This window comes from Somniosus microcephalus, chromosome 3, assembly GCF_052327205.1.
Source record: "Somniosus microcephalus isolate GS21.2 chromosome 3, FLI_Smic_1.0, whole genome shotgun sequence".
NCBI classification, from domain to species: Eukaryota; Metazoa; Chordata; class Chondrichthyes; order Squaliformes; family Somniosidae; genus Somniosus; species Somniosus microcephalus.
Window position 1 is genome coordinate 48,990,497 of NC_140989.1, and position 26,121 is coordinate 49,016,617.

Sequence of the window (26,121 nt, forward strand, 5' to 3'; positions counted from 1 at the left end):
TGCATCTCTTGGTCATATCCTCGATTTCTTTATCGATTCCCGGCCACCACACAAACGCCCTGGCTAGGCTCTTCATTTTTACCCCTCCCAGATGACCCTCGTGAAGCTCATTGAGTACTCTATCTCTCAACTTGGGTGGAATTACCACTCGGGATCCACACAGCAAGGTTCCCCGGCACACTGATAGCTGTTCCGTCCTTGGCGAGAATGCTGGCAACAGTGAGTCGCCATATGCTGGCCATCCCTTCACCGTCAAATCATAGACCCGAGAGTGTGTCGGGTCATTTCGGGTTTCCTTCTCAATACTTGCGTTTGTAACAGGCAAACATTCGACTATGGTCGCATGGAATATCTCCACCGGGTCCACTGCAGGTGCTTCTTCTGCCGTAGGCAACGGTAGGCGCGACAGCCCATCAGCGTTTCCATGTTGTTTCGTACCTTTGTACTCTATGTCATACTGATGTGCCCCTAGAAAAAGTGACCATCTTTGCAGCCGTTGCGCCGTCATCACCGGAACGCCTTTCTTTGGGTTAAAAATTGAGACCAGGGGTTGATGATCAGTCAGTAGGGTGAATTTCTGCCCGTGCAGATAGTGATTGAACTTCTTCACCCCCCACACCAGGCTGAGGGCCTCCCTGTCAATCTGGGCGTAGTTACGCTCAGCTGAGGTTAGCGAGCGCGATGCAAAGGCTATTGGCCTCTCTGAACCATCATGGAATTTGTGTGACAGCACCGCTCCAATGCCGTAAGGTGACGCATCACATGCCAACCGAATCGGTAGTGTTGGGTTGTAGTGGGCCAATACTTCTTTTGAAGTGATTTGGCATTTACATTCCTGAAAGGCACGCTTACACTCATCACTCCATTTCCATGTTACACCAGTTTGAAGGAGGGCGTTCAGTGGGTGCAGAATTGTAGATAAATTCGGCAAGAACTTATGGTAGTAGTTCACCAACCCGAGGAACGACCTCAGTTGCGACACATTTTCTGGTGCTGGAGCCTTGACTACAGCCTCAGTCTTGTCCGGCGACTTATGCAACCCTTCCTCATCAATCATGTGGCCACAATACGAGATTTGTCTCCTGAAGAACTCGCATTTGGGACGGTTGGCTCGTAGCCCATATTCCTGTAATCTCGTGAGCACCTGTTCCAGGTTGGCACGGTGTTCATTGTCATTTTCGCCCGTAACCAGGATGTCGTCCAAATAACACTGGGTCCCCGGGATCCCTTGCAGGACTTGTTCCATTGCCCGATGCCACATAGCCAGGGCCGATGCTACCCCAAATACCAGTCGATTGTACTGGTAAAGGCCTTTGAGAGTGTTTATCGTGAGGTATTGTTTCGATGCTTCTTCCACCTCCATTTGTAGATACGCTTGAGCCAGGTCAATCTTTGTAAAACGTTTCCCTCCAGATAGTGAGGCGAAAATATCTTCTATCCGCGGATTGGGTTCACAGTCACCTTGAAGTCCCCACAGATGCGAACCTTCCTTGGCTCCCCAGGCGTGCTGCTCAATGCTTTCTTCATTACAGGAACGATGGGTGTGGCCCACTCGCTCCAGTCCACCTTAGACAGCACCCCCGAACGCTCCAGACTCTCCAGTTCAGCTTCCACAGCTGGGCGTATCGCGTATGGCACCGGTCTGGCCTTGAAAAATTTTGGGGTTGCGTTATCTGTAGTGTATGTACCTTTAAGAGGAACTATGTTTTTGAAGCCCCTGTATACTGTAGTACCAGTAGTGACCACTCGGGTATATAAGCCTGTGTAGCGTCTTGTGTTGTTAGTTCACCTCCAGACTTTGTTCAGTAAACACTTGTTAAATCAACTCCTGCATTCCGTGTCTCCATTAACACACGGATCTAACAGTGGCGACAAGTTAGAAACGAACTTACCTGCAATTCGGCAGCACCTCAAGGGGATCGATTCCTCAGACGAAGGTCGAAGCCAGAAGCAAGAAAAAAAATTAATAACTCGAAGAAACTCGAAAACGAGGGCCAGGCTTGGTCTCCAGTCTGTGGTTTCCCCAGCTAAACGGGCTGGTGGCAGGTAGTGCACTGATCCTTCCTGGGCTGCGGCGGGCTAGAGCTCGATCGGGTGGCTCTGCAACGGGGCCGGGCAGCGAGTCGGGAAGCAGAAGCAAAGAGAGAGAGAGGGTGGAGCACTCAGGGCGCGGCCGGTGCTGCAAAGCAGGTCGGCGTTCGGACCGAGCAGAGGGAGGGGAAAGTCCCAGAGGGTCCGCTCCACGACGGGAACGGTTCTCCAAGTAACGGAGAAACTATTGAAGCGATATATTAAAAAAAATAGAAATACCGCGAAAAGCTGCAGGTCGCAACGGGAACCGCGGAGAACAGCGTTGGCAGCAGCGATTGGGGAGGCGCAAAGACCATAGTGCGTCGCCATTAAAAAAAATTTTCAAAACAAATTAATTAATCGCCAGCAACAGCATTGGCAGCAGCGGCGGGAAAGCGCGGGAGGCACCATCTTAACTCGGCGGGGAAGAAAGAAAAGCGCGGGAAGCGCCATTTTAGATTTTCAAGATGCCGAAGACTGGCAATATTACTGCTTTCGATAGTGATATAGAAGATTGGACTACATATGTGGAAAGAGTGGAGGTATATTGCAAGGCGAATGAAGTAGTGGATGATAAAAAGGCATCGGTACTTCTAAATCTGATGGGCGCAAGGACATACGGGCTGTTACGAAACTTGATCACTCCAGCCAAACCGATGGACAAGAATTTTAAGGAGCTTGTTGATACCTTACAGGAGCACTTAAACCCAATACCGCTGCTGATAGCGTAACGATTCAAATTCTTCAGGAGGAATCAGCACAAGAATGAAAGTAACGCTGATTACCTCACCGAATTATGAAAGCTGTCAAAGCACTGCCAATTCGGGGCAGGACTGGCAGATTCTCTACGAGACAATTTCGTCTGCAGTCTCCTAAGCGAAGGAACACAGAAAAGACTACTTTCTGAGAAAGATTTGACACTGGACAAGGCTTTCAGTGTGGCTGTATCATACGAAGCAGCAGCAAGAGGAGCTGCAGAGATACAGCAAAAGCCACAGGACTTCGGCACCCATGAAATGACACGGGGTTTCGAGAGATGTTATCGCTGCGGCAGATCCACCCATGACCAGAAGGACTGCTGGTTCAAGGACAAAGCATGCAGGCAATGCGGAAAGATGGGACACATTGCACGTGTATGCAGATCTGGAAAGAAATCCGCTGACAGTAAAAAGGTCAATAAGGAAAAGTACAGAAAGGTACAAATGATGACGGACAGTAGCTCCGAAGACCAGAAGAGCGATAGCGACTCCGGAAACAAGAGACTAAGCTGTCTCAAATTACATAATGTAATTGCCAAAGAAGATTACCAGACCATTTGGGTTACCCTCACGATAGCGGGGTCCCCAGTCAAAATGGAGCTAGATACAGGATCAGCTCTGACCGTCATGAGTCGACGGGATTACGAGCGGCTATTTCCGCATATACCTTTGAAAGACACGTCCATTGTCTTGAAGACATATACGGGGCAGAAAGTATACCCCAGAGGGAAAATAAGGGTGCCTGTTGTATACAACGGCAAGGAAATACAGAAGTTGTATTTATACATTCTGCAAGATGGTGGTCCACCGTTGTTGGGACGTGAATGGATCAGAAAGATACGTTTAGACTGGCACTCCATTCAGGCACTGACGGTGACCAGTAAGAAAAAAAACGATGATGACCTCATACCTGGACGATTAAAAGAAATCTTGGCTAACGCCAAAGAAGTGTTTCAACAGGAACTAGGAACCCTGAAAGGCGCCACCGCCTCAATAAAAGTGGAAGATGCGGCAATTCCCAAGTTTTTTAAGGCAAGGCCGCTGCCATACGCAATTCGTCCAGCCGTCGAGGCAGAGCTGGAGAATTTGGAAAAAGCAGGCGTGTTATCCAAGGTAGATTGGAGCGAGTGGGCAACACCCATCGTCCCGGTCATGAAGAAAACGTTGAATAATGATAAATCTGAAGAACAGAGAAAAGTTCGCATCTGTGGGGACTTCAAGGTGACTGTAAACCCGATCCTTCACACGGTACAGTATCCTCTTCCGAGGATAGAAGATATTTTCGCCTCACTATCCGGAGGGAAACGTTTCACCAAAATTGACTTAGCACAGGCATATCTACAGATGGAGGTTGAGGAGGCCTCTAAAAAGTATCTCACGACAAACACACACAAAGGCCTGTACCAGTACAATCAACTGGTTTTCGGAGTGGCATCAGCTCCGGCTATCTGGCAAAGAGCTATGGAGCAAGTCCTGCAAGGGATTCCGGGGACTCAATGCTACCTAGACGACATCCTTGTAACAGGAGAAAACGACAACGGGCACCTTGCCAACTTGGAGCAGGTGCTCACGAGGCTGAGAGAACGGGGCCTACGAGCAAATCGCCCCAAATGCGAATTTTTCCAGAAACAAATATCATATTGTGGCCATGTTATTAACGAAGAAGGATTGCATAAGTCACCTGAAAAAATTGAAGAGGTCGTAAAGGCCCCAGCGCCTGAAAATGTCTCGCAATTAAGGTCGTTCCTGGGATTAGTAAATTACTATCATAAATTTTTACCAAACTTGTCGACGGTTCTGCACCCGCTTAACGCACTGCTACAAACGGGAGTAGTTTGGAAATGGAGCGAAGACTGTAAACGTGCCTTCCATAAATGCAAAGGCTTGATCACGTCCAGGGAAGTGTTGGCTCATTACAACCCATCACTGCCAATCAGACTGGCGTGCGATGCATCCCCTTACGGCATGGGAGTGGTATTATCGCATAGATTCCCTGATGGCTCGGAGCGGCCGATAGCTTTTGCGTCACGCTCATTGAACTCAGCTGAGCATAACTATGCCCAGATCGACAGGGAGGCACTCAGCCTGGTGTGGGGGGGGGGGGGGGGGTGAAGAAATTTAACCATTACCTACACGGACAAAAGTTTACCTTGTTGACTGACCATCAACCCCTCGTCTCCATATTCAACCCTAAAAAGGGCATTCCCATTATGACAGCGCAAAGGCTACAGAGGTGGTCCCTTTTCCAAGGGGCACACCAATATGACATAGAATACAAAGGAACAAAACAGCATGGGAATGCTGACGGGTTATCGTGCCTACCGTTGCCAACGGTGGAAGAGGCGCCTACAGTGGACCCAGTGGAGATATTCCACTCGACCATCGTGGAATGTCTACCGGTGACAAATTCTATCATTGAAAAGGAAACGCGAAATGACCCGACTCTCTCACGAGTCTACGATTTAACGGTGAAGGGATGGCCAGCACATGGCGAACCACTGTTGCCAGCATTCTCGCAAAGAAGAGAACAGCTGTCAGTGTGCCGAGGAACCTTGATGTGTGGATCCAGAGTGGTGATTCCACCCAAACTCAAGGATAGAGTGCTAAAGGAGCTTCACGAGGAGCATCTGGGTGGAGTGAAAATGAAGAACTTAGCCAGAGCGTTTGTGGTGGTGGCCAGGTATCGATGGAGACATCGAAGAAATGACCAAGAGCTGTCTAGGATGCCAGAAGGTCCAAAACGCCCCACCACAAGCCCCTCTACATCCATGGGAGTGGCCCTCATCTCCATGGCAAAGGGTACATATCGACTTAAGGACTCAATGTTCTTAATCGCGGTTGATGCACACTCCAAGTGGCCGGAGGTAATAAAGATGTCCTCCACCACCACAGAAAAAACCATCACAGTATTAAGGACCATATTCGCCAGGAATGGGCTGCCTGAACAGATCTGTTCTGATAATGGACCGCAATTTGTATCCGAAGAATTCAGGAAGTTCTTAAAAAACAATGGGGTTAAGCACTACACGTCCGCCCCATACCATCCCGCCACCAATGGATTAGCTGAAAGGTTTGTCCAGACCTTCAAGAAGGCCATGGGTAATGAAGACATCAATCTACAACATAAGGTAGATAACTTCTTGTTTGCGTACAGGAATGCAACACATGTGGTTACAAACCAAACCCCCGCCATGATGTTTTTCAATAGAAGCCTAAGATGCCGGCTGGATTTGGTCAAGCCAAACGTCAGAAGGGACGTAGTGAACCGGCAATTTCAAAGCATGAATGAAAGGCCAACTAGAACCTTCCAGATAGGTCAACCAGTTTTGGCCCGGGACTATCGTACTGAGAAATGGCAGCCTGGAACTATTTGCACACGACTAGGACCGCTGATGTATACCGTGGACATTGGAGAAAGCATAATAAGGCGCCATGCTGACCAGATCATCGAGTCATCCGAAAAAGGACAACCTACACCACAACTCTATACGCCTAGTGATGAAGCAGAGATACCCATAGTGTCTACCTCCGATCCGGTGATACTGGAACCAGATAAACCCGACACTGGCATTGAAGCCGAATCGACCTTGCCAAAAGAACCTACTACACCACGGAGGCGTTATCCGGACCGAGTCAGGAAGCCTCCAGAGAGACTGAATTTGTAATTGATTAACTTCAGCAAATGTGTATATTATTGTTCTTGTAAAAATGTTATTTAATGATTACTTAAAATGTTATGTACTATTTATCTAAAAGGGGAGGAATTGTAGTGTATATACCTTTAAGAGGAACTATGTTTTTGAAGCCCCTGTATACTGTAGTACCAGTAGTGACCACTCGGGTATATAAGCCTGTGTAGCGTCTTGTGTTGTTAGTTCACCTCCAGACTTTGTTCAGTAAACACTTGTTAAATCAACTCCTGCATTCCGTGTCTCCATTAACACACGGACCTAACATTATCCTCAATCTTTATGGTTGCCTTTACTCCTTTTAGAGTCCCAAGTCCTTGTTGGAACACCTCTTCCGCGTCAGATAGAATTTGTGACAGACGTCCAGGTGCGACGTCATCATCTTTTTTGTCAGTCACAGTTAGTGCCAGAATGGAATGCCAATCCAATTGTAGTCTTCGGATCCATTCACGTCCCAATAATGGTGGTCCTCCATCTCGTAGTATATACATGTATAGTTTCTGTGTTTCCTTTCCGTTATATTCAACTGGCACCCTTATTTTTCCTCTGGGGTAGACCTTTTGCCCCGTGTATGTCTTCAATACAATGGACGTGTCCTTTAAGGGTATGTGTGAGAATAGCCGCTCATAGTCTCGTCGATTCATGACAGTTAGGGCTGATCCTGTGTCCAATTCCATCTTCACTGGGGACCCTGCTATCATGAGGGTGACCCAAATGGTTCGGTGATCTTCTTTTGCGATCACGTTGTGTAGCTTTAAACAACTTAGTCGCCTGCTCCCGGATTCCTTATCACTCTCCTGACCTTCTGAACTACTATCTGTCAGTTTCTTTACTTTCCTGTACTGTTCCTTAGTAGTTCTTGTCGTGTTGGTCTTCTTTCCCGACCTGCAGACTCTTGCTATATGTCCCATCTTCCCGCATTGCCTGCATATTTTGTCTTTAAACCAGCAGTCCTTCTGCTCATGGGTTGTTCTGCCGCAGCGATAGCACTTTTCGGCTCCATACGCCATTTCGTTAGCGCTGTATTCTTGTGGTTTCTGTTGTATTTCCACAGCTCCCCGTGCTGCTGCTTCGTAGGATACTGCCACGCTGAAAGCCTGTTCTAGCGTCAGGTCCTTTTTTGAAAGTAGTCGTTTCTGGGTTCCTTCACTCTGGAGCCCGCAGACAAACTTATCCCGTAAGGTGTCTGCCAGTCCTGCTCCGAACTGGCAGTGCTTCGATAACTTGTGTAGTTCCGGAAGATAGTCAGCATTGCTCTCATCTTTGTGCTGGTTTCTTTTATGGAACTTGAATCTTTCTGCTATCAGCAGTCGTGTAGGGCTTAGATGTTCCTGTAAGATATGAACAATCTCAAAACTTTTCTCCATTGGTTTAGCTGGGGTAATTAAATTCCACAATAGGCTGTAGGTACTCGCACTCATCAGGTTTAATAATACCGACGCCCTCTTTCCATCAGCCACCTCATTTGCCTTGCAGTACACTTCAATTCTTTCCACATACGTGGTCCAGTCTTCTACCTCGTTGTCGAAAGCAGTGATACTGCCACTTTTCGGCATCTTGGGCGATTTAAAATGGCGCCTCCCGCGCTTTTGCTTCTTCCCCAATGGAATAAAATGGCGCCTCCTGTGCTTTTGCTTCTTCCCCAACGGGATAAAATGGCGCCTCCCGCGCTTTTGCTTCTTCCCTTTACTGCCACGCTGCTCCTAGCGTTCTACGGGGTAATGGCGGCGACCCGCAGCTTCGGCGCGTCTCGCTTTCCATCCCCCCCGTTTAGTTTCTCTCCGCTGTCCTGTTCTCGAGCACCGACCGTGCCCTGTGCGCTCCACCCCCTCTCTCTTGTTTTCTTTTCCCGGCGACGCTGCGCGGCCAGATTTGTAGAGCCGCTCGATCGAGCTTGAGCCCGCCGCAGTCTGGAAGGGTCAGCGCGCTACCTGCTACCAGCACGATTCGCTGGAACCACAGTCTCTCCCGCAATTCTCCAAACACCGACGGATTCTTTGGGCAGTTGCCCTCAGTCGACGCCCGTTGCTCAGACTACGACCTTCCAGGACCTTCCTTTCAGGCGAGATCCCCGTGAGATGATGCCACACTGCAGGTGAGTTCGAACTTACTCGTCGCCACTGTAAAGTCCGCGCCTCAATAATACACGGACTTCGGGAGAACAGTTTAACAGGTAATTTACTGAACAAGAGGCAGCTTGAAACTGGGACTACAGAAGCCTGCTAGGGCCTTTTATACAGGGGTGGTCACTGCCGGTACTGCAGTCTAAAACCAGTTATTCCCTTAAAGGTACATACACAACACATACAGTGCAAGAGCAAAGAAGTAATGATAAATTTATACAAGTCATTGGTTAGGCCAAAATTTAGAGTACAAAGTGCACTTTTGGATGGCCCACTATAGAAAGGACATTAAACCTATAGAGACCATACAATGTAGATTCACCAGGATGATGCCGAGGTGAGAAACTGTAGCTATGAAGAGTGACTTGAGATACTGGAACTATTTCCAATGAAAAGAGAAAGTAAAGATGAGATTTAATAGAAGTTTTTTTTTAATTATGAAAGATTCTGATAGAATAGGGATAGAATATTTACTTTGGTTGAAGAGTCAGATATGAGGGCATCATTAATTTAACATTAATCAGTAAGAGAGTGTTTAGGAGAAATATATTTACAGAGAGTTGCTTAGCCACAGGTAATGCTTGATACATAGCTCATTGCATCTTTTAAGTGAAAATTGGATAAATATTTGAAACAGTGGAAGATATACGGCTATGGGGAAGAGAGGGGGATTAGTTTTCGATTGCTCATGTGAAGAGCTGGCGTGGACATGATAGGCTTCTTTCTATACTGTAAACTTTTATGGAGTCAACAGCTTCAGGGGAGGGTGGCAGTAAATGAGCAACTCCTAAAACTGTTGTCTTGATTCACTTTGCAGTAATAAAATGTCAATTTTCTACATTTTCAAGTAAATGTCCTCAATCTGACCACAGAGAAGGGTACTATAGGCTTATTAGCCTGATCTATTGGGGCATAAAAAGGGGAAATAAAAAAAGGCTTACACTGAGGAAGTTTTTGCTCTGGAGAAGAATTCAGCAACATCATAGCAGTGGCAGCATCGATATCAGAACCTAACAAGAGAAATATGAAAATTCAAATGATCATGAACAATTGACTTTCGATCAACCTTCAGGTACATAGCCAGCCCTAGCTTGGCAGAGGGATGTAAAAATGACAAAACCAACAATTATGTCTCTTCACTGGTAAGTCAATAATATAATAGTTCTATTCTCCTGGGAGAGCAGCGATATAAATTATAAACAACTCAGTGTACCTGGCCAGATTTTAATCAGCTGCCAACAACCAATTACAGTGCGAAGTTTTGGTAGTCAAAATTACAAGCATAGGCATAGAAATTCTAGACACAACAGTTCCTGCACTGACAACAGGTGAAAAGGATATCTACACACTCCAGCTTCCTCGCAGTACAGTGCAAACTCCAATCTGTGATAGAAATACAAGACCATTCTGGCATCATGCAGGGTATTGATGTTACTTGTTTACATTGGTGTTAAAAGATTTTAGTCATCTTCTCCAATGCATTCGTTGGTAAAGGAAACTCATGCATATATTTGTTTATTGTTATTGCTCAGAAAACCATCTCCCAATGTAAGCAGGTTGAACTGTAGAGCACCAACCTTGCATTTGGCGAACCATCTCCCAGTGCCAGTGGTTTAACAACATGAAAGTTCAACCAAAAACAACTGGGTCCTCTTAACACTCTGCTAAGCCAGTGGGGCAGTTTTACTTTACATGCCCCCTCCCTTCCTCGACTACAAAGGCCCTGATCTGAGCCCAGTTAATTAGGCTCAGCCAGGACAGTAATAGAGCACCAGACTGGCTTAACATTCTAGGTCAGGGAGGGCAACAGGCAACACTTGCAAAGGTTTCAACTCCAAATCATTATCCAGTGACCCCTGCTGGAATTGCATGTATGTGGGACGTTACGTGAGTAACTATCCCTGCAGTTGAGTAACCTATCAATACTCACTATCAAGGCTCAATATGGTATTGGAAACTCATGGAACAATACTCCATAAGGAGTCAGTGTCTTTAAGACAAGAGGGAAGAAAATTGGCAAGGAAAAACAAAATAGAGGCTTTTCTCCCCTCTCCTTTCTGTGGAGTCTATTCAATTAAATGTCAGTATGGCATGTGTCAGAATAGGCTTCTATAAAGTATACAGTGGGGGAATTTCAGAACATTTTCATTAATTTTTTTAAAAAATAGAAAAGTGTCAATCATTTTATATTACAAATAATGACTACTTTTGAAATGGTCAAGAAGTATTTCCAACAAAAGGCTGATTATATTAGTTCTTCACTTCTGCTTACGCAACCTCTGTTTTTCAAAGTATGCACATAATTAAAAAGAAAAACTGAACTCACCTTTTTGAAGGCAGCGTCGGAGCTGTGGCGACGTTGATGTGAGGTGATGAGGAGGTGGTGATGCACTGAAAGAAACATCAATATATATATATATTTTTTAAAAAACAAACAGGCTTTAAAATAACCACCTGTTTGGTGATCGTGCTGCCTCTTGCTGTGGTATCGTTTCACAATACTATTGCCCATGTGGCCACTCTTCATGTATGAGCCTAGACAGCGAGTGTTGACAGGCTATTTGATTATGGGGGAAATCGTGACTGAACCCATTTATTTGCTCATCCGACATCCACACACAAGCACACTTTCCAGCAGTGGTCACTGGCTATTTTCCTTTCCCTAGCATACGGACACCGAGGATAATTGTAGCATCCAAATTGCCGAGATCAGCTAAGTCAGCAGAGACCAAGAATCAAACCTGTCAAATAAGTTGGCACAGAACAAACTAATCAGATGATCATGATGTCATTCTCTGCTTTAGCTTCACTTAGCTAAGGCTGTTTAAACCAAAGTTCTCACTGGATTAATTACCCTTAGTGCTTTCCAACATTTTCTGCATTTTTATAAATCATAATTCTTCAGTCCCCATGTGGTCACAGTCAAAAAGGAAGAGACAACTGCTTTCAACCCATTATCAATGCTGTAGAGAAATACCTGGAAGCTCAAGTTGCGATGACTTGATTCACCCTGTAAAGGCTCACGAGGCAACCTATGTCGACCACTCCAAGGTGCATCATCACATGCATGTTCCAGCACCGTATGTACGTCGTATTCATTCCCCACCCCTCTCAATCCTGAAGGCATTGCGTTATGCTACAGTAAAGTTCCACTAGCCTTTCTCTGCTACCTTGTGCATTGGCCATTCTTAATGTTTGAATGCAAGCGTCAGCAAGATATTCAACCAAACAGGGGAGTTATCCCCAGTGTCCTGGCTAATATTTATCCCTCATTCAACATCACTAAAACAGATTATATGATCATTATCTCATTCCTGTTTGTGGGAGCTTGCTGTGTGCAAATTGGCTGCTGCATTTCCTACATTACAACAGAGACTACACTTCAAAAAAGTACTTCATTGGCTGTAAACTGCTTTGGGACGTCCGGTGGTCATGAAAGGCGCTATATAAATGCAAATCTTTCTTTTATAGAGGATAGGAGCGAAGATCCTGCCAAAATAGGGGAAGGCTGCAAGGAAAAAGTAGTCAGCAGACTGGTTGTGCAACTGACCCACCTCTTCCGCAGTACTCTAATTTTAGGTGCTCCAGAGATGGATAGGGAGATTAGAAATGTATAAAATCAGAAAACTGTCAGTAGCAGTTTAAAAAAAAATTTGCTCCTTTCAATCATCAAGTTTGTTTACTGCTCCCTGCTGTTACAACCTGGATAACTCCATTGTGTTCTTCCAAATAAGGACTACTAAATGACTTTTTACTATGGACGTCCAATCCCTCTACACCTCCATCCCCCACCAGGACTGCCTGAGGGCGCTCCGCTTCTTCCTTGAACAGAGGCCCAACCAGTCCCCATCCACCACCACCCTCCTCCGCCTGGCTGAACTTGTTCTCACATTGAACTACTTCTCCTCTGACTCCACTCACTTCCTCCAAATTAAAGGTGTTGCTATGGGAACCCGCATGGGCCCTAGCTATGCTTGCCTTTTCATGGGATATGTGGAACATTCTTTGTTCCAGTCCTACTCAGGTCCCCTCCCTCATCTCTTTTTCCCGGTACATCGATGACTGTATCGGTGCCGTCTCCTGCTCTCACCCTGAACTTGATGAGTTCATTCACTTTACTTCCAATTTCCACCCTTTCATCACCTTCACATGGTCCATCTCCGACTCTTCTCTTCCTTGACTTCTCTGTCTCCATTTCTGGCGATCGGTTTTCGACAAACATCCACTACAAGCCCAGACTCCCACAGCTACCTGGACTACACTTCCTCCCACCCCGCTTCCTGTAAGGACTCTATTCCATTCTCCCAGTTTCTCCGTCTCCGCCGCGTCTGTTCTGATGATGCCACCTTCCATACCAGTGCTTCCGATATGTCTTCCTTTTTCCTCAACCGAGGATTCCCCTCTACTGTGGTTGATATGGCCCTAGACGGTGTCCGTTCCATTTCCCGCACTTCTGCTCTCACCCCTTCCCCTCCCTCCCAGAACCATAAGGTTCCCCTTGTCCTCACGTTTCACCCCACCAGCCTCCACATTCAACGGATCATCCTCCGCCATTTCCGCCACCTCCAACGTGATCCCACCACCAAACGCATCTTCCCCTCACCTCCCCTTTCAGCATTCCGAAGGGACCACTCCCTCCGCGACACCCTGGTCCACTCCTCAATCACCCCCAACAGCCCTTCCCCTTCGCCTGGCACCTTCCCGTGCAAGCGCAGGAGATGCAACACATGCCCTTTTACCTCCTCCCTTCCCACTGTCCAGGGCCCCAAACACCCCTTCCAGGTGAAACAGCGATTTACTTGTACTTCTTGCAATTTAGTATACTGTATTCGCTGCTCACGATGCGGTCTCCTCTATATTGGAGAGACCAAACGCAGATTGGGCGACCGCTTTGCGGAACACCTCCGTTCAGTCTGTAAGGGTAACTCTGAGCTTCTGGTCGCCTGTCACTTTAATTCACCGCTTCACTCCCACTCTGATCTCTCTGTCCTCGGCCTATTACATTGTTCCAATGTAGCTCAACATAAGCTCGAGGAACAGCACCTCATCTTTCGATTAGGCACTTTAAAGCCTTCTGGCCTCAACATTGAGTTCAACAATTTCAAACTATAACCCCTGCCCCCAATTTTCATGCTGTATGATTTTGCCATTCCCATTTGCAACATTTTATCTTTCCTGCCTCTTACAAAAGCACAGTATGCAGTATGTTCCTTCAATTCCTCCCCCCCTCCCCTGTCTCTGCACCTGCTTAATATCTGTTACATATCCAGTTTTTTCCAGTTCTGATGAAGGGTCCCAGACCTGAAACGTTAATTCTGTTTCTCTCTCCACGGATGCTGCCTGGCCTGCTGAGTTTTTCCAGCGTTTTCTGTTATTTCTACTAAATGACTTGCTGGACTTGTGATCACAGTACCAGATCACACCGATACTGAACGGCAACCAAACAGGAGGGGCTTTACGAAAAGAACCCTCTGCTCCTATTATACAGCGATGACCATAGCTGGATTCCCTGCAATTCTCTGGGTACGGTCGCATTGTGATTATGTTACTGGACTAATAATCCAGAGGCCTGGACTAATGACGCGAGTGCAAATCCCACCACGGCAATTGAGGAATTTAAATTCAGTTAATTAAATAAATCTGGAATGAAAAGCTCGTACCAGTAAGACAAAGATTGTCATAAAAACTCATCTGGTTCACTAAAGGAAATCTGCCATCCTTACCTGGCCTGGCCTACATGTGACTCCAGATCCACACCTCTGAAATGGCCTTGCAAGCCACTCAATTGTACCAAACCGCTACAAAAAACAAGAATTAAAAAACTGGATGGCACGACCTAGACACCGGCTTCGGACACGACAACGGCACACCCAGCCCAGTCGACCCGGCAAAGTCATCCTCACTAACATCTGGGGACTTGTGCCAAAATTGGGAGACCTGTCCCACAGACTAGTCAAGCAACAACCTGTCATACTCACAGAATCATACCCTTAAGCCAATGTCCCAGACTCCTCCATTACCATCCCTGGGTATGTCCTGTCCCACCGGCAGGACAGACCCACCAGGGGTGGCGGCACAGTGGTATACAGTCAGGAAGGAGTGGCCCTGGGAGTCCTCAACATTGACTCCGGACCCCATGAAGTCTCATGGCTTCAGGTCCAGCATGGACAAGGAAAGCTCCTGCTGATTACTACCTTCCACCCTCCCTCAGCTGATGAATCCATTTGGAAAAAGCACTGAGCGTACGAAGGGCATATAACGTACTCTGGGTGGGGGGACTTCAATGTCCATCACCAAGAGTGGCTCGGTGGCACCACTACTGACCAAGTCCCTGAAGGACATAGCTGCCAGTCTGGGCCTGGGGGCAGGTGGCGAGAGAACCAACACGAGGGAAAAACCTATTTGACCTCAACCTCACCAATCTACCTGTCGCAGATGCATCTGTCCATGACAGTATTGGTAGCAGTGACCGTCCTTGTGGAGACGAAGTCCCGTCTTCACACTGAGGACACCCTTCATCATGTTGTTTGGCACTGCCACTGTGCTAAATGGGATAGATTCAGAACAAATCTAGCAGCGCAAAACTGGGCTGTTGTAGGCCATCAGCAGCAGCAGAATTGTATTCCAGCATAATTTGTAACCTCATGGCCTGGCATATCCCATTACCATCAAAACAGGGGACCAACCCTGGTTCAATGAGGAGTGCAGAAGAGCATGCCAGGAGCAGCACCAGGCATACCTAAAAATGAGGTGCCAACCTGGGGAAGCTGCAACACAGGACAACATGCATGCTAAAAAGCAGAAGCAGCATGCTAAGCGATCCCACAATCAACGGATCAGATCAAAGCTCTGCAGTCCTGCCACATCCAGTCGTGAATGGTGGTGGACAATTAAACAACTAACGGGAGGAGGAGGCTCCATGAATATCCCCATCCTCAATGATGACAGAGCCCAGCATGAGAGTGCAAAAGACAAAGCGTTTCCAACCATCTTCAGCCAGAAGTGCAGAGTGGATGATCCATATCGGCCTCCTCCGGAGGTCCCCACCATCAGAGAAACCAGTCTTCAGCCAATTCAATTCACTCCACGTGATATCAAGCAACGGCTGAGCACACTGGATACAGCAAAGGCTATGGGCCCCTACAACATCCCGGCTATCCTGCTGAAGACTTGTGCTCCAGAACTAGCCACACTTCTAGCCAAGCTGTTCCAGTACAGATACAACACTGGCATCTACCCGACAATATGGAAAACTGACCAGGTATATCCTTTCCACAAAAAGCAGGACAAATCCAATCTGTCCAATTACCGCCCCATCAGTCTACTCTCATTCATCAGCAAAGCGATGGAAGGTGTCGTCGACAGTGCTATCAAGCGGCACTTACTCACCAATAACCTACTCACCAATGCTCAGTTTGGGTTCCACCAAGACCATTCGGCTCCAGACCTCATTACAGCCTTGGTTCAAACATGGACAAAAGAGCTGAATTCCAGGTGAGGTGAGAGTGCTGCCCTTGACATCAAGGCAGCATGTGACCGAGTGTGGCATCAAGGAGCCCTAGTAAAATTGAAGTCAATGGGAATCAAGGGGGAAACTCTCCACTGGCTGGAGTCATACCTAGCACAAAGGAAGATGGTTGTGGTTGTTTGAGGCCAATCCTGTCATCTCCAGGACATCGCTGCAGGAGTTCCTTAGGACAGTGTCCTAGGCCCAACCATCTTCAGCTGCTTTATCAATGACTTTCCCTCCATCATAAAGGTCAGAAGTGGGGATGTTCACTGATGATTCGAAAGTGTTCATTTCTCTTCACAACTCGTCAGACAATGAAGCAGTCCACACCCGCATGCAGCAAGACCTGGACGACATTCAGGCTTGGGCTGGTAAGTGGCAAGTAACATTCGCGCCACACAAGTGCTGGACAATGACTATCTCCAACAAGAGAGAGTCTAACCACTGCCTCTTGACAGCCAGCGGCATACGCGTTACCAGTAGTAAGCCTGAGGATTGGGAGAGCTTTAGAAACCAGCAAAGGATGACCAAAAAATTGATAAAAAGGGAGAAAATAGAATGAGAGTAAATTAGCAAGAAATATAAAAACAGATTGTAAGAGCTTCTACAAGTATGTAAAAAGGAAAAGAGTAGCAAAAGTAAGTTTTGGTCCCTTAGAGACTGAGACAGGAGAAATTATATTGAGGAACAAGGAAATGGCAGAGACTTTAAACAAATATTTTGTATCCGTCTTCACAGTAGAAGACACAAAGTGTACCAAAAATAGTGGGGAACCAAGGGACTAATGAGAGAGAGAACTTAAAAGTAATTAATATCAGTAGAGAAAAAGTACTCGAGAAACTAATGGGACTAAAAGCCGACAAATCCCCTGGACTTGATGGCTTATGTCCTAGGGTTCTAAAAGAGGTGGCTGCAGAGATGCATCAGTTGTGATCTCCCAAAATTCCCTAGATTCAGGAACGGTCCCAGCAGATTGGAAGGTAGCAAATGTAACCCTGCTATTCAAGAAAGGAGGGAGCGAGAAAACAGGCCAGTTTGCCGGACACCAGTCGGCAGGAAAATGCTGGAATCCATTATTAAGGAAATGGTAACAGGGTCAGGGAACAGAAAATCATAGTGTGTTTAGGCAGCGTCAACATGGTTTTATGAAAGGTTAATAAATTTGTCAAACATGATTTGAGTTTTTTTGAGGATGTAACTAGCAGGGTAGATAAAGGGGAACCAATGGATGTCGTATATTTGGATTTCCAAAAGGCATTCAATAAGGTGCCACATAAAAGGTTGTAAAGCAAGATAGGGCACATGGGGTTGGGGGTAATGTATTAGCATAGATAAAGGATTGGTTAACAGACTGAAAACAGAGAGTAGGGATAAACGGGTCATTTTCAGATGTAACTAGTGGGATGCCACAAGGATCAGTGCTTGGGCCTCAGCTATTTACAATTTATATTAAATGACTTAGATGAAGGGACCAAGTGCAATGTATCCACGTTTGCTGACGATACAAAGCTAGGTGGGAAAGTAAGATGTGAGGAGGATGCAAAGAGCCTGCAAAGGGATATAGACAGGTTAAGTGATTGGGCTATAATGTGGGGAAATGTGAGGTTATTCACTTTGGTAGGAAGAAAAGAAAAACAGAATATTTTTTAAATGGTGAGCAACTATTAAATATTGCCAGAGTGATTTCGGTGCCCAAGTACAAGAAACACAGAGGTAGCATGCAGGTACAGCAAGCAATTAGGAAGGTAAATGGCATGTTGGCTTTTATTGCTAGAGGGTTGGAGTACAAGAGTAAGGAAGTCTTGCTACAATTGTACAGGGCTCTGCTGAGACCACACCTGGAGTATTGTGCACAGTTTTGGTCTCCTTGTTTAAGGAAGGTTATACTTGCCTTGGAGGCGGTGAAACGAAAGTTCACTAGATTGATTCCTGGGATGAGAGGGTTGTCCTATGATGAGAGATTGAGTAGATTGGGCCTATACTCTCTGGAATTTAGAAGAATGAGGGGTGATCATTGAAACATAAGATTCTGAGGGTAATTGATAGGATAAATGCTGAGATTGTTTCCCCTGGCTGGAGTGATTAGAACTAGGGGGCATAGTCTTGGGATAAGGGGCTGATCTTTTAAGACTGAGATGAGGAGGAATTTCTTCACTCAAAGGGTTGTGAATCTTTGGAATTCTCTGCCCCAAAGTGCTGTGGATGCTCAGTCATTGAATATATTCAAGGCTGAGATAGTTAGATTTTTGGACTCCAGAGGAATTAAGGGATATGGGGATAGGGCAGGAAAGTGGAGTTGAGGTCGAAGATCAGCTATGATCTTATTAAATGGCGGAGCAGGCTCGAGGGGCCGTATGACCTACTCCTGTTCCTAATTCTTAAGTTCTTACTATCGCCAAATCCCCCACCAACATCATCCTGGGCGTCACCATTGACCAGAAATTTAATTGGACCAGCCACATAAATATTGTGGCTACAAGAGCAGGTTAGAGGCTGGGTATTCTGCGACAAGTGTCTCACCTTCTGACTCACCAAAGCCTTTCCACCATCTACAAGGCACAAGTCAGGAGTGTGATGGAATACTCTCCACTTACCTGGATGAGTGCAGCTCCAACAACACTCAAGAAGCTCGACACCATCCAGGACAAAGCAGCCCACTTGACTGGCACCCCATCCACCAGCTTAAACATTCACTCCCTCCACCGCCGGTGCACCATGGCTGCAGTGTGTACCATCTACAAGAGGCATTGCAGCAACTCGCCAAGGTTTCTTCAGCAACACCTCCCAAACCCGTGACCTCTAGCACAGAGAAGGACAAGGGCAGCAGGCGCATGGGAACACCATCATCTGCAGGTTCCCCTCCAAGTCACACAGCATCCCGAGTTGGAAATATATTGCCGATCCTCCATCGTCGCTGGGTCAAAATTCTGGAACCCCATCCCTAACAGCACTGTGAGAGTACCTTCACCACACGGACTGCAGTGGTTCAAGAAGGCGGCTCACCACCACTTTCTCACAGGCAATTAGGGATGGGCAATAAATGCTGGCCTTGCCAGCGACACCCACAGCCCAGGAACGAATATATATTTTTTTTAAATCACTCGTTTACTGCAGTGTCTAATACACCTGCATATTTATCCATGTTTTTCAGCCAACAGACTAAAGCACCAATTTGAGTAAAATGCCAAGCTGCCCCAAAGTGCTTTTGGTGTTCTAGTAGCTTGTGCTTATCTGTAGCATGCTGTACTCCAAGACTAGGTGTTGTAATACAGGATCAGTATTTAACCACACCCATTGACATTTTTTATGTAATATTCATTACGTAATGAGAAACATCACTGCCCTGTAAAAGTGCTTTGAGGATAGTGAGAAGACACGAAGCAGGAAGGAGAAAGAGAAAAGGTTTTGTAGGGGCAAAAGAAGTCACAAAGAAAAGCCGTAAGGAGGCTATTGAAGGCAGAGAGAGGATATGGCAAGGTGAGATGCTAAGGAAGGGAGTTCAGGGGGGAATGGGTGTCGTGGCTGAATGAGTGGCCACTGATGATGGAACAAAGGGACCAAGGAGCAATAGGTCAGTGTCAGAAGAGTGAAGGATGTGCATAGAAACAAGGGGCTGGCAGAGATCAAACACATCAGCAGGGTCAGTGAGTCTCAGTTGCAGCCACACAGTGTAGCGTTGATGATATTGGAACTGCGATCTTGGTTCTGTGGGTGGGGCAAAAGCCTAATTGGGAGGCTTTAAACAGAGAGATGTGAGAAAACACACGTGAGACTTTAGAAAGAAAGGGAAAGTTGGTAATGGGCTGGTTGGAAGGTTAATTGTAATTTTCTCAGGAGTACGATTTTGAAAAGTATAAGGACCGAGCCAGAGGATAGAAAGAAAAGACTTACATTTATATAGCGCCTTTCACTACCTCAGGATGTCCCAAAGCGCTTTACAGCCAGTGAAGTACTTTTTGAAGTGTAGTCACTGTAGTCATTGTTGTAATGTTGGAAATGCGGCAGCCAATTTGCGCACAGCAAGCTCCCACAAACAGCAATGTGATAATGACCAGGTAATTATTTTTTGTGATGTTAATTGAGGGATAAATGTTGGCCAGGATACCGGGGATATCTCCCTTGCTCTTCTAAATAGTGCCACTGGATATTTTACGTCCACCTCAGAGCAGACAGGGCCTCAATTTAACGTCTCATCCAAAAGCTGGCACTTCTGACAGTGCAGCACTCCCTCAGTACGGCACTGGATTGTTAGCCTAGATTTTTGTGCTCAAGTCTCTGGAGTGGGTCTTGAACTCACAACCTTCTGACTCAGAGTGCTACCATGACTGGCGCACCTATAAAGGGATTGGTTGACGTCAGTGATCAAGGGACTGAGAGGGGAAGTTAGATGGTCTAGCCTCACAAGTAAAGAAAAGGATGGCCCGATTTGTTCTGCTGATTGTCACTTGTCTAGGCTCCAGCATTTTACTTTATTTGAACTAAATGTGTCCGGCTCCCCAAAACTCGATTGGGCTGAATGGCCTGTTTCTGTGTTGTAACTTCTATGTAGACTCAGTTTGTAAATACACTACCTAGCGCAAAATTGTGCCATACAGAGCAGGAACGTCACAAGTTCAATTCCTGGTCTGGCTAAGTTAGCTGATCTTAGCCGGGGCAGCAGCTGGGGCACTCGGCCTCCGCACACCTGGGCTGGGAAGAGGGAGCTACATCCAGACCATATTAAAAGGCAATGTCGTCAGAACAGGAAGAGAGAAAAATGGAAAAAGAAGCAATTTCAGTAAACTGCTGGGCTGCAAACAGTTAAGAATATTTAAGATTCTCTTAAGCAACATGTCAAGACAGGAAATATTGATGCAATAGAATCACCATTAGCAATCTCCACAGTCAGCACTCCTTCTAATTCATCCCATTATCCCGCCTTAAAAACTTAACCTCATTGTTTAAAGTTAGTCCTTTGTCCTACACATTTAAAAAAATAAATACACATTTTTTAAATAAGTCTCCTGCCCTTGAGAGAACAGCCATGCAACCTATTCATAGATCACTTGCTCTTCTGCACCAGTTACCAGGAAGTGTACAATAGCAGCCAGGATCACCTTCCTCTGCCATTTTACCTCTTACTGAAATAGTGCCCTTCACCTTCATACCGTATTGCCTTAGGTGAGATTGGGGTCTCACTACATGGGGGGAATTGTCTCTGTTCTTTAATGGAAATTGTGTGTCAAACTAACACTAAGCCACTGAGCTTACATTGAAGTATTCCCTCATGTGACATTCTCCCTCCTCTCCTGTAGGCAAGTAATTGCTGCAGGGATAAAGTTCCAATGTCAGCCCTCTAGTTCCTGGCACAAGTGGTCATTCTTAATATTATGTGAGCCTAGGCAATTATCGTTGGCAAGCTATTTTATCATGAGAGGGCAATGCAACTCACCCTCACCCAATATCCGTACACCCACACTTTCCAGCAGGGGTCATTCAATAATTATCATGATAAGGAACATTGGGGGAGAAATTGGGTGAGTAGCGCCACTTGTTAGCGCCTAAAGAGGCAGGCAGTGGCTGTAGCGCCACTGGCTGCGCCTCCCGCGATATTGAGTTGGGGCGATAATGGTGGCGTTAGCCTTTTGCGCTGCGCCGCCACCGATGACGTCATCGGTGTGCGCAGCGCCCCATTCGCGATATTTGGTAGCGAACGCCGCATTTGCGCCGTTCGCTACTCGCGCCTGGTTCACGGGGCCTCACTGTGCCGGCAGCGGCGCAAGTTAAGGTGGAGGTGCGGGGCGGCCGCCTTTTTCGGCGGCCGCCTGCCAGCAACCCCCCCCCCCCCCCCCCCCGGCCTTCTAACACCCCCCACGGCGACATTGCCGGCTGTTTCCCGAGAGCCCGGCACTTCTCCTTGGTGCCGGACTCATTTGCCGGCACTCGCGAGCGGGGATCGCGTTGTTGCAGGCACCTCCCCCTTAACAGTGGGAGGAAGGCCTGCAGTACCGCAGCGTGCCGTGCCGCAGCGTGTGGCGCTGCGGCACGTTGCGCTGCGATATTCAGTTTCAGCGCCCTAAGAGGGACGCGGAGCGCCTCGAGCCTCGCCCCGTGTCCCTCGAGGGGCAATGAAACTGAATATCTGACGATCGATGAAGCCTCGAACGCTGCGCTAAATCCTGCGCTCAGGCGACTTTTGCGCCACTTTGGCGCCCCAACCCAATTTCTAGGCCATTGACTCCTTAGGCCAGCCTACTATTGCACCATAACTTCTGTGCCAGCAGGTATTGGCTAACCCAGCAGATTCCTGCTCGATAGGGCTCTGTACTGCACTGAGCCATCAGGGAGCACCGAAAAATTCATAAGATGAACAGAATTTCTTTTGAACTGATCTGCAATCAAAGTAGGTTTCTGTTTGCCTTCCCCCGCCCTACCCACCCCCCACAATAAATAACTAAACCAGACAATTATCTATAATCCCGTCAAATGTCCTGCAATTTCCCACAAGGGTTGGGGCGGGGGGGGGGGCGGGGAAGAAAGCATGGATTCTGGGAAGTTGTTTGAGTGAATCACTGTCTGCCACATAATTTTTTCTTATGCAGCAGCAGAACATTGACCTTTCAACCACACCCATCAGTCACATTCCTGATGCTGTGCACATCAAACAGCGTACCTGAACAACCACAACTGGTGACAATGAATAGTTTACGTTTTAATGGAAATGCCCCTTTCTTCCCAAGGTGAAAGAAAATTCCCACACAATTCCCATATCTGGAAATTGCAGTCAGTGAAGTCTCACTGTGTCAGTCTTTCAGACAAGAGGTGTAAAAGTATGATTATTCCAGTATGCCACACATATGATTAGTTACCAAGCAACAAAACATGTTTATGATGATATACATATTTTACCCCAATATGTTCCCATAGCAACACTACAACTGGCTCATTTATTATCATTCCTGTGTCCTGACGGAGTGGAATCAATCACTGCCTTTAAACCTCAGTGCTCTTTCAAGTCCTTTTCGCAATAGTTAAGACATGTGAATATAGAATATTGTATCAAGGGTAATATCCTGGTTTACTTTGAGGCTGTTACAGCAAGTCACTTCACAGCAAATTCAAGTTCCAGGTCACCTAAATGAGTCCACTTTATAGAGCATTGAATTGCAGAAATACACATACTGTACTTTGATCCCCCCCTCTTCCACAGTATTGCTATGGAAGTCGATACCAAAAATGATTTTAACACCCCACAGATTAGTTAGTGACCGGCTTTGCATCACCTGTAAACCACTGCACCAGCTGAGATCGGCACAAATCAGGTATCAAATTCTGGACAGTCCAGAGATTGGCCATCTCAGCACAGATTCAACCCAGGATCATCTTGGTATATATAATTCAGTTACACACGTGGGAGTTAATTTACCAACAGAGCTAATGAGAAGTCACAAAGGTTACATTTTGAAGGAAAAGCATTATTCTTAATGCTAGGCAGATCATAAATCTTCCTGTAAAAGGTTATGAAAGAGCAGATAGGAATGATGTGCTTACCTTGGAGGCGAGGCTGGCGGTGTGTAGAAGACTTGCGTTGTTGAATAATATGGAGTCTTCATTAGGGCCTGAAAGAGGTTTGGCCTGTACTGTGGGTCTACACACCACAGTGAGCCCTTCCCAACAGTCTGTCAAGAGAGAAATCACAAAGAGCAGAATCTTATTTCATATCATTGCCAGCACGGACTCGACAGGCCGAATGGCCTCCTTTCTGTGCTGTAACCATTCTATGATTCATAACATACATCAACCAGCTAATATTTCACAATTTAGAACAAAACAACAAAATAAAGTATACTGTATTCGCTGCTCACGATGCGGTCTCCTCTACATTGGGGAGACCAAACGCAGATTGGGTGACCGCTTTGCGGAACACCTCCGTTCAGTCCGTAAGGGTGACCCCGAGCTTCCGGTCGCCTGTCATTTCAATTCACCGCTCCATTCCCACTTGGACCTCACCGTCCTTGGCCTCTTGTACTGTTCCACGGAAGCTCAACGTAAACTCGAGGAACAGCACCTCATCTTCCGATTAGGCAGTCTGCAGCCTTCCGGTCTCAATGTCGAGTTCAACAATTTCAGATCATAACCTCGGCCCCTATTTCATTTTCACTTATATTTTTCCACTCCTTTCCTTTTCCCCCCCCCCTTTCCTTTTGTTTCTCTCTCACACCTGGCAGCTATCTTTTGCCCTGCCAGTACACTTTACACCTAATCACAGCCTATTACCATCTCGTCTAGCTTCTAATCTCTTTTACTTCTTTTGGTTCTTTTATTCTTTTGTCCGATCGCAGCCCTGCCTTCGATCTAGTTCCTTTTCTCTCCAGTTTTGAAGAAGGGTCAAACCCGAAACGTCAACTCAAATTTCTCTCCACGGATGTTGCCTGACTTGCTGAGTTTTTCCAGCATTTTCTGTTGTTATTTCGGATTTCCAACATCTGCAGTATTTTGCTATCATCAAAATAAAGATCCTGTAGGTTAATGGACCTAATTTCATCATACCCTGTTGGCACTGGCCTCAGTAACTCTTCCACAGCATATCTCATCACATTATTCAGCTATTATTCTTGTTTATTTCCTTGCCAATTGTCTATGCCAGTTTTTCTCTCCATTTCTCCTCTCCTGAAAGTGTTGACTTCTCTAGAGGCACTGTTATTGCACAAACATGACAACATACACCTGATATTAACACATTCTCTTACATTCAATAAGCTCCAAAGTGGCTGTAATTACTAACAATAAACTTTGAGTAACTAAATGTGGGAGTGGAATTTTCCCATAATGAACTTGGGGTTGGAGATTCTTTTACACACTGGAGTAAGGTACTGTGTTTGAGATAGAAAGGATAGCGACGGACTTATGACCCTTATTTTACATCTATGCTATTTGCCTCAACAACTACTTGTGGTAGCACGTTCCACATTTTTATTCCACTTTGGGTAAAGAAGTTTCTCCCGAATTCCCTGTTGGATTCATTAATGACTATCTTATATTTATGACCTCTAGTTTTGCATTCCCCCACAAGTGGAAGCATTTTCTCTACGTCTACCCTATCAAAATCTTTCATTATCTTAAAGACCATTATCAGGTCACCCCTCAGCCTACTCTTTTCTGGAGGAAAAGGCCACAGCCTGTTCAGTCTTTCCCGATAAGTGTATCCTCTCAGTTCCAGTATCATCCATGTGAATCTTATTTGCAGCTTCTCCAATGCCTCTATTATTTTTATAATATGGAGACCAGAACTGTGCACAGTACGCCAAGTGTGGTCTAACCAAAGTTCTATAAAAGTTTAACATGATTTCTTTGCTTTTCAATTCTATCCCTCTAGAAATGAACCCCACTACTTGGTTTGCTTTTTTATGGCTTTATTAACCTATGTCACTACTTTTAGTGATTTGTGTATCTGTACCCCTAGATCCCTTTGCTCCTCTACTCCATTCAGACTCTAATTATCCAAGCAGTATGTGGCCTCTTTATTCTTCCTACCACCTCACACTTATCTATACAGGTAGACTATCCTTTATCCGAAAACCTCAGGACCAGCCGTGTTTCGGTTTTCGGAAAATTTCGGAAGGTATTTTATAAGACTGGGAAATTTGTCGGGGGTGGGTCGGCAGGGGTGTCGGGGGGGGGGGGGGTCGGCGGGGGGTCGGGGTCGTGCGCACGACTTACGCTGACCCTCTGCTCAGCGCAAGTCGTGCGCCACTCTGGTCATGTCGTGCGCACGACTTATGCTGAACGAAAAAACCTTCGGTTTTTAGAGGGTTTCGGTTTTCGGAAGTTCGGATAAAAGGTAGTCTTACCTGTATTGAAATTATCTCTTATCTCTCTTAGGCAGTCCCTCGGAACCGAGGATGACTTGCTTCCACATTAAAAATGAGCTCGCAGATGACTGATTAGTCCAATGCGGGACCTAGTCTCTATCACAGGTGGGGCAGACGGTG

At 46.3% G+C, this 26,121-nt stretch overlaps 1 protein-coding gene and 1 long non-coding RNA gene across 5 annotated transcripts in view; one reads left to right on the forward strand and one right to left on the reverse strand.

The window, feature by feature from the left end:
• LOC147121032 (uncharacterized) overlaps positions 1–26,121 on the forward strand; it is a 130,432-nt gene that overhangs the window by 62,580 nt on the left and 41,731 nt on the right. The window lies entirely within an intron of this gene.
• Positions 1–26,121, reverse strand: part of LOC147121033 (forkhead box protein N2-like) — a 77,759-nt gene that overhangs the window by 14,401 nt on the left and 37,237 nt on the right. For all 3 annotated transcript variants that reach the window (XM_085980362.1, XM_085980359.1, XM_085980360.1), the window contains 3 exons: positions 23,681–23,808; positions 10,967–11,031; positions 9,582–9,650 (listed from right to left, as the gene is read on the reverse strand). In XM_085980362.1, coding sequence (XP_085836488.1) covers positions 9,582–9,650; positions 10,967–11,031; positions 23,681–23,808 — 262 coding nt within the window. The remainder of the gene's footprint in view (positions 1–9,581; positions 9,651–10,966; positions 11,032–23,680; positions 23,809–26,121) is intronic.